Here is a 9095-nt window from a genome sequence, read left to right as displayed (position 1 = left end):
AACTTGCCAGTGAAGACTTCTGAGTTACATTCCCTTTGTCAGGAAGAAACCAAAACCAACCAAGCAGACCCCCCCATCCCCAGGCATCCTGGAACAAAACAGAGAGGCAGATCGTTTGGCTAGGACACACTGCTGGAACCTGGCCTCCAGCACTGAGCTCATCTGACAATGCCAATGGTTTCTGTCAAAATCTTCTTCTCTAAACATGGACCTGTGAAAAAAAGCCAACCAATTTTCCTGCCTAGCTGCATCACACTTGGGTTAAGAATTAACCAAGATAATCTGCTGTGATCTTCAGTCCAATGTTTGCATGTTCACTGAACTACTCAGCCCCGGTCAGTCTGCATTAAGAGTCCTATAAATAGTGCATGTTAAAAGTGTCAACAAATCTATCAAATCATCTGGGACAAGGAAAACAAAACCCCCACCAAGTTCATGTTTTGCCACTACAGAAGTTAACAGAATCAAGCTACAGAGAAATTTCAGCTCACTCCCAAGCTTCCCTGTTGATAGAAGTTAAATTGCTCATCGTCACCTTCAAACAAAAGGGTTTGGGGTTTGTTCAGAACAAGTTAGTGCAGTGTAGCACGTGGAGGTTGCAGTATGGCAAGTCTTCCTGACCAAGGACTCCATCCCATAATTCCTGACAAATGATCCTGCTGGACTCTGCAAGGCCTGCTTGTGCAAGGGGATCACCAGGATGTAAACCATTTTCCAGTACTGACTCAGGACTTCAAATTGTAGTAAGCACTATGTACCAAAGTGTGAAAAAACAGCCTGGAAATCCACCTTCAAACCTGCTCAGCAGACAGAAAACCAAACCAGACTCCTAGAAAGGACAGCCAAGTGCAAGGGACATCTTCAGCCACCATCCCTACCCACGCTCCTCACTCACAACGACCTCACCTGGCTGGTTCTCCCGTGCCAGCCACCCCAGCGGCTCAGAAAGCCCAGATGCCCTGCCCCTGACTGCTAGCACACCAAAAGGACACCCAAGCTGGGGGAGGGGGCAAGAGAAACTAAGCTCCAAGTGGGCTGAAGTTGGCAGTACGCTGGATCACACACCTTGCAAGCACACAGGCAACCTGTCTGCTGTAGCTTGGCCCCAGATAAAACTGAACTGATGGTTCTTTCGCAAACCAGTTGCTTGCTTCTGCTAGAACTTCTGCCAGGAGAAAGCAGCCTGACTGTGCAAACTACAAGCAGCTGTAGGAGTTAGCTTAAGGCAGCTGAAATCCCCACAGAATGTGTTACTGCTACAAGCTCTTTCCTATGACTGCTCCAAAATGACCTCCTTTTACCAAGAGTGAGCTGTAGCAAACTGGTAGGGGTGCTGTAAGTGAGGGTGTCCTGTTCAGTTTTGTTTGCCTAGCGAAAGACACGCTCTTAACTCTTTTCCTGCCCAAGTTTCAGTCACCACAACCTGTCACCTTCTTTAAAACACAATAAATTGCTGTTCAAGCCCTAGCATGAAGAGTTTGGCCTATACTAGCCCAAACCATCCTATTAACCTTCAGCAGACAACAGCAAGTTTTACATCCAATCCAATTTGTAAGCCCAAGCTGCTTCTGTTTGGTTTTGCAGTTTTCCCCAGCTACATTTAAAGGGATAAGCACATCTCCAAAGGAACTACAGCTACCACTGCATTAACCTTTCCTATTTGATGGTGAGTATACTTTGTCTTGCCCTAGTAAACAGTCTGCAAGTTGCATCCTGTGTCTCAGGACACAAGCTCTGCTTCTGCGGTTGTAGAATGTGTGCTGGGATTAGGTGCAAGCAGCTTCGATGCGGCAGCCAGAGCAGGTGAATGCTTTCCAGCCCTCAGACCAGGCTCCTGGCTGGCTTTTGCAAGGCTGCACATAAAACAACCACCACCCCTCAAGATTAAATTTCCCTGGCAAGTTTTACAACAACATAAATTCGCCTCCTATGTCGAAGTGATGGATGTGAAAACCTCCTCCTGGGCATGTGCAAGCTTTCCTTCCCCAAGTATGAAAAATAGACTGTAATACATTAAAAACCTAACCCAGGGCAGCTGCTCAGTCAATGCTGACTGTGTTGGCCTCTTGCAAAATGGCAAGCAAAGTCGTACTTGTTTTTGCACTTACAGCCACAGATGTTGCACTGGAAGGGGTTCTCGAAGCCATGGCAGCCCATGTGAATGGTGTACAGGATATTGTCTGCAAAGTACATGTCACAGTGCTGGCAGTGATGCAGCAGCTGAGGGTCCTGGACCGGCAGGGTGGGAGCCGGCGTGCTGGGCTGGCTGTTGCTTATGCTGGGGGTGCTGGTGTGGGCGCTGCGCTCGCTGCTGGGGCCTGCCACGGGGCTGTAGTTCCTCTGGCTGTGTGCGGGCCGAGGGTCCGGGCTGGTTGGGGAGGAGCTCTGAGGGATATTCGCTGACACAGCTGAAACCACCGTGGGCGCGGCGGGCTGCTGGATCATGAAAGGCTTTTCATCCTGACAGGAAACGACGTCGGGAGAGGCTGGGGTTTGGGTTTCAGGGGGCAAGCTAGATAACTGTCCAGCTAAGGTAGAGAGCTGGTTCAGAGGATTATCCACCATAAGGTCCTGCGGGTCTCTCGGCAAGCCGCTGCTCTGGGCCGGCTTGGCCATGCCTTCGTAGGCCTCCGGCTGGATGTTGGGGATTTCGTGAGTGAAGTCGTTCAGGTAGTCTGGCTTCTGAACCACCATGGAGGGCGGGCTCAGGTTGATTAACGCTCTTCTGCTGTACCCCAGATTGCTGGTCTTCTTCTGCAGCACGCCCCACATCTTCTTGCTGCTGAGGGAAGACCTGGCCCCCTTGGCGGGCACCATCTTGTGCTTGCGGCGGCGGTGGTGAGACAGGTTGCTCCGGTCGCTGCAGCGGAAGGAGCACAGCTCGCACTTGTAGGGCTTCTCGCCCGTGTGCGAGCGCATGTGGGCCTCCAGGTGACGCTCATAAGCTGATGCAAAGGGACACAAGTGGCATCTGTGTGGCTTCTCACCTGGAAAATGAGAATGCATTACACCACAGCATCGCAGGGGGCCTGCTGCAAAGGCCTTTTGGGAGCTGCTCACCAAACAGGTCGGCTTCAGAGTCAAGATACCGAGCCTTGAGCTTAGCTGGGCCCTTGGTGAAGGAGCAGGGTAAATGTAGGTGTCTGCCTCACCCAAGAGATACTAATCATCAGACAAAAAGGTGACCAGACTGGGGAACTGCAGCAGTGATGCCAAGGACAGCATGCGGTGGTGTTTGCGTTCCTCACTGCGTCCAGCCCTTACCGACACAGCTGCTGGCCACAGGAATGGCTGCACCGCCACACTGCATCATTCCCAAGGAGAACTGTGCTTCAACACGGAGGGAGGCTACCCTCTTGGTGTCCTCTAAACATTCCTACGTTTAAACACCCTGGGACTGTTATCTAAATAACCCATGGACACGCTTACCCACTCAAGAACTCGGTTCTGAAGAAGGATCTTGGAGATGAAGAGTTAAAGAAAACAAAAGGCAGCCCTGGACAGCCACGTGCCCTCTCACACCACAGTACCAGACACTCTCCTTTCTGGGAGGCAGAACTTGGCTCTTCTTTTAAATATTTAGAGATATTAACTCCTTTGAAAGGCCTTTGAAAAACTTCCAAATGCAATGACATGCCCCCACATTCATAACAAGGCACTCTGGCACTTCTGATTTTCCTTTGGTAACAGATCACTGTTGGAAGCTTGCAGATCCAGATCTGCAGTGCTGGGAATGCCTGAAGGATCTGAGGCACATTAGGTGCTGAAATGACACATCATCTTAGCCTCCTGTCTGGAGGGCAAGGGCAATCTCGAAATCACTGCTGTGCAGCTCATTCTCTTGCCACACAGCAAGGCAGACTCAAACCAAAGGTGAGTGGGCTCCTTCTCTTCAGCCTTTATGGCTTTTAAAAAGCATTTTCTGTTTTCAATACAGGCCTTGAACATCCCCCTGGAGCAACTCTAACAGCCAGAATGCAGCAAGGGCCACTATTATGCTGCAAGCACTGTCCACACCCTGGAAGACGGCACCTGACTGACACAGAAAGCCATCCCCCTGCTGAGCACCCCACAGTTTGGAATCACAGCCTGGAATACTTCCTGGAAGCCTTTTTTTTTCCTTACATCACAGCTTGGAATACTTCCTGGAAGACATTTTGCCTTACATCACTGGCTCTTCAGCAGGAAAGAAGGCAATTCCTGTGCTAGCTGTTAAGCATTTTATGTGCCCCAGCTGAAACCACGAGTTCTCCACAAGGATGTATGGATGTGTGCAAAGACCTGGAGATTTGGGAACAACCACCATGGAAAGCCTGACACAGTCCCTGCATTCTCAAAGAGCCTGGCAGTCTGGGCTGACTTCATTCCAAACTGGTTACAGAGAGATAAGGATTTGCATGCCCTGTTGCATGCCCTTAATGCCACGCAGCTGGTGAACCACTAATTATGGTGCTGTCAGACTCAGCAGGAAGTGAATTCTGCAGCAAGTTGCACTTAATGATGGCAGTGTGATGGTGTCTGGGTTATAATTGCTTTGGCAGGTACCTTGCTATGCTTGCACGCTATCCAGGATGCATCATCTTCTACCTGCACTGCTCTGAGCTACCAGCCAGCTACCACTGCCCTGTTTTAGTGCTGATTCAGTCACTCTGAGCCCTCACACTCCATGCAGTTAATCTCTTGGCCTTTTGGCATGCTTCTCTATTACAATTCTGAGCAAAACTACTCTCAGGTCTTGGATCTCCTTGCCCTTGAGTGGAAAAAAAACAACAAAACAAAGCAAGAAAGCAAAGAGAACTCCTCCAAAAAACCCACAACCAACCCAACAACAAACACACACCAAAACAAAAACACCCCCTCACACAAAATCCCCAAACAAACAAAAAGCTTCACAGAGCTCTTTTGGTTGGAAAAGCCCTTTGGGATCATGGAGTCCAACCATTGCATAACTCTGCCAAGGCTGCTGCTAAACCATGTCCCTCAGCACCACAATCTACGAGGCTTTCAAATCCCTCCAGGGATGAGGATTCAACCACAGCCCTGGGCACCCTGTGCCAGTGTTTGAGAGCCTTTCAGTGAGGAATTTTCTTCTAATCTCCAACCTAAACCTCCCCTCATGCAGTGTGATGCTGTGTTCTCTTGTCCTATCACTCGTTATTAGGCAGAAGAAACTGAACCCCACCTCACTCCAACCTCCATTCAGGTGGTTGTAATGAGTGAGAAGGTCTCCCCTCAGCCTCCTTTTCTCCAGACTACACCCCCCCAATTCCTTCAGCTGCTCCTCACCAGCCCTGTTCTCCAGACCCCTCCCCAGCTTTGTTGCCCTTCTCTGTATTCATTTCAGCACCTCAACATCTTTCTTGTAATGAGGGCCCCCAAACTGAACACAGTACTCACACAGTATCACAGTATCACAGTAACTAAGGTTGGAAGAGACCCCAAGGATCATCAAGTCCAACCTGTCCCAACAGACCTCACAACTAGACCATGGCACCAAGTGCCACGTCCAATCTCCCCTTGAACACCTCCAGGGATGGTGACTCCACCACCTCCCTGGGCAGCACATTCCAATGACGAATGACTCGCTCAGTGAAGAACTTTTTCCTCACCTCGAGTCTAAACCTCCCCTGGCACAGCTTGAGACTGTGTCCCCTTGTTCTGGTGCTGGTTGCCTGGGAGAAGAGACCAACCCCCTCCTGTCTACAACCACCTTTCAGGTAGTTGTAGAGGGCAATGAGGTCACCTCTGATCCTTCTCTTCTCCAGGCTAAACAATCCCAGCTCCCTCAGCCTCTCCTCACAGGGCTGTGCTCAAGGCCTCTCCCCAGCCTTGTTGCCCTTCTCTGGACACCTTCAAGTGTCTACTTGAACGTGTCTACTCAAGGTGTAGCCTCACCAGTGCTGAGTACAGGGAACAATCACTTCCCTGCTCCTGCTGCCTACACCTTTGCTGATCCAGGCCAGGATGCTGGTGGCCTTCTTGGCCACCTGGGCACACCCCTGCTCATATTCAGCCCCAGGTCTCTCTCTGCTGGGCAGTCTCCAGCCACTATTCCCCAAGCCCGGAGCGTTCATGAAGTTGCTGTGACTCAAATGCAGGACTCTGCACTAGGGCCTTGCTGAAGCCCTCCCTTTTCTGGAGTCCCTTGTCTCTGTGCAAAGAAACAAAGCAAGGCTTTCTGAAGAGCCATTGAGTTAATGTCACAATGATGCTGCCAGTGGGACACTCTACAGGGCAGTACTAACATTAAGGACATGCAATGTACTGTAAAATCTAGAGAAACCAGAAGGACTATGGCTGCCTGAGATTCTGGCCTAAACCATCACCCCAAACAGGCTGTACCCCTTCACTGGTGCAGCACATTACTGGTATCTCAGTAGGTGCTGGATGGGAAGCATTCACTGTGTGAAGGTGTCTCCAGACTGCTGAAGCTCTTTGGCAGACAGCAGGCCAACTGCCCCTGGCTCCCTCTCCCGCTGCTTGCCAGGGTTCTGGAACAGAATTCAGCCTGCATGGGTTTGCAGCAGAGTGCTGAGTGCCTCCCTTTTGGCAACCTCTTGCTAGCACCTCTGTGAAAGGTTCCTTACCAGATGAGTTGTGCACACACTCTGACAATGGGAATCCCTGCAGCAGCACCGAGGCAAGCAGCAGCCTGCTCACAAAGCTCCACTCTTCCAGTACAATCCTGTGTGCGCCAGTGCCCTGTACCTGGCCCTGCTGAGGCAATACCTCAGACACTGGGCTCAGTTCTGGGCCCTCACTACAAAAAAGACATTGAGCTGCTGAAGCAAGTCCAGAAAGAAGCTGGTGAAGGGTCTGGCAAACAAGTCTCATAAGGAGCAGCTGAAGGAACTGGGATTGTTTGATGTGGATAAGAGGAGGCTGAGCAGAGACCTCACTGTTCCCTGTAAGTCCCTGAAGGGAGGCTGTCATAAGGTGGGTATTGGTCTCCTCTCCCTAGTATCAAGTGACAGAGCAAGAAGAAATGGCCTCAAATTGTGCCAGGGGAAGTTTTAGATTGGACTTTAGGAAAAATTTCTTTGCTGCAAGAGTGGTCAGGCATTGGCACAGGCTGCTCAGGGAGGTGGTGGAGTCCCCATCCCTGGAGGGGTTCAAGAAACCTGTGGACATGGCACTGGAAATGAGTTCATGGCCATGGCCACGTCAGGTCAATGGTTGTACTCAATGATCTTAGAGGTGCTTTGCAAGCACTTCACTTCCCCAAAACATATCCTGAGAGTGACTGTGTAACAGCAACGGTTCCCAGCAAAGTGAGAACCACAACCAACAGTAGCCAGAACTAAAGAGAGCTACAATTACAGCCAAGTTGCAACAAGTGTGTGTCCTCCAAAGTGCGTCCCAGAATGACACCTTCCCAGGAGCAGGGGCATGACACACTTCAGGACAGCCCATACCAGACTGGGAACCTGCAAACACTCGTAGTCTTTGCAGAGTAAGCCTTTCTTTCTCCCTTTCCTCATTAGGTAGCTGCTATAAAGTGTTTTGTATTGGTGTAATATACTCAGCAGGCATCACAGTCAGACTTCACAAGGGCCTGTTGCTTGTTTTCTCTGGTTGGTTTGTTCTCATTTGTTTCCACCAAGAAGTTAGATAGAGCTGAAGAGTTTAGGATATTCTAACTCTACTGAGAGCTTTGCTGTTCAGCTTTCTAAACCCCACAGGGACAAAGGCTCTTAAACAAGCCTCACTTAAGTATCTTTACACACTGTTATCAACCGCCTGTTTGCTTATATACCCTCAAGTTTGACTATTCTGCCACCAAGAAAACATCATTCTTACGAGGGTGCTTTGTACTTGCCCATGTACAATGCTGGACAAACCAGGAATACTTTCACAGCTAGACAAGAGAGGAGGAAAAGCCTCTACAAATCTCCACGTGGCAGTATGTACATTTTGCACTTCTCTAATCAGCATGGGAAAACTAAAAGTCACATTCAGGGCCCTTCAATTTACACTGGTGCTTTCATGTTAAGCTTTACTCCCATACACAGTTCAGATTCAGCAGTCTGCAGTAATAAGTGTAAGCAGGAGTGAGCACAATTTCAATAGCTACCTGGGACACCTTCAAAAACCAACAAAACTCCAAAGGTCCCTTCCAACCCCTACCACTCTGTGACTGTGACAAACCTCTCACACCAGCTGAGTGACTCTAAGAACCATCCCAGTACCTGAAGATGCTAACTCCCACCCCCCCAAACGCAGAGCAGTGGCAGGTTTCCCACCTGTATGGATCCTGATATGCTCTATCAGCCGTGCTGTTCCTTTGCTGGCATAGTTGCAGTATCGACACTTCAGCTTTCCATCGAAGGTCCTTTCAAACCCATCCACTAACATTCCTGAGTTTTCATCCAGTGAAACTTCAACAGAAGGGTGATCCAGACCATTCTGATCACCTTCAGTCCCAGCTGTGAATGAGCCAACAGAGAAGTCAGTTAAGAATCAGCGAGAGATCGCCTGCAGTGCTGTGAGAATGTGCCAAGTATCTTTTGCTTCTCTACACCCTTTAAAGACACAGGGCTATCAAATCATAGCCTGATCACAACAAAGGTGTGTGCACATCGTGGGGGACATGAAAACATCTACCAGAAATGACTCCAGACAGCCACAGAGTATAAACAGTGCAGTTACTGTGAATGACCAAATGGCCCAGAAACGAGCCTACCTCCCTGAAGAGGCTCTGCCTCCTTGTCTCCACTCACTGAGCCAGAAATCATATTCACATGGTGGGTCTGCTGCGTGAGATACTCCTGAAAATCCTTCACAAAGTCCAGAGGCTCTGGCTTCTTCTCACCCATGTTCACTCCTTATGTCTGCAGCCTCCTGTGCCTAGAAACAAAAACATTTCCCAAGTGAGACAGAATTTGAATGACAACCAACCAAGGCTGGGTTTTTCCAAGTGAAGGATCACTTTTGTCAGACCCAGTGCACAAACTGGCAATGACAAGAATCTGTAGCTCGTTAAAAATATGCATAGTCAAATATATACTGCTGGGGAAAACATTTGCAGCAGCAGTAACACACAGACAACACCAAACTGGGCACAATGGTGTCATAACCAAGACCATGTTGTCTTT

At 49.5% G+C, this 9095-nt stretch overlaps 1 protein-coding gene across 1 annotated transcript; it reads right to left on the bottom strand.

The window, feature by feature from the left end:
• Positions 1–1645: 1645 nt before the first annotated feature.
• On the bottom strand, positions 1646–8841 carry IKZF5 (IKAROS family zinc finger 5). The gene is made up of 3 exons (XM_009910398.2): positions 8684–8841; positions 8244–8426; positions 1646–2987 (listed from the first exon to the last, which is right to left on the bottom strand). The coding sequence occupies exons 1-3, from the start codon at positions 8814–8816 to the stop codon at positions 2044–2046; spliced, it is 1260 nt and encodes a 419-aa protein (XP_009908700.1). The 5' UTR covers positions 8817–8841; the 3' UTR covers positions 1646–2043.
• Between the last annotated feature and the right edge of the window lie 254 nt (positions 8842–9095).

Source organism: Dryobates pubescens, chromosome 8, assembly GCF_014839835.1.
Source record: "Dryobates pubescens isolate bDryPub1 chromosome 8, bDryPub1.pri, whole genome shotgun sequence".
NCBI lineage: Eukaryota > Metazoa > Chordata > Aves > Piciformes > Picidae > Dryobates > Dryobates pubescens.
The sequence above is the reverse complement of the archived record's forward strand: the minus strand, read 5'-3'. Positions and strand labels throughout refer to the sequence as shown.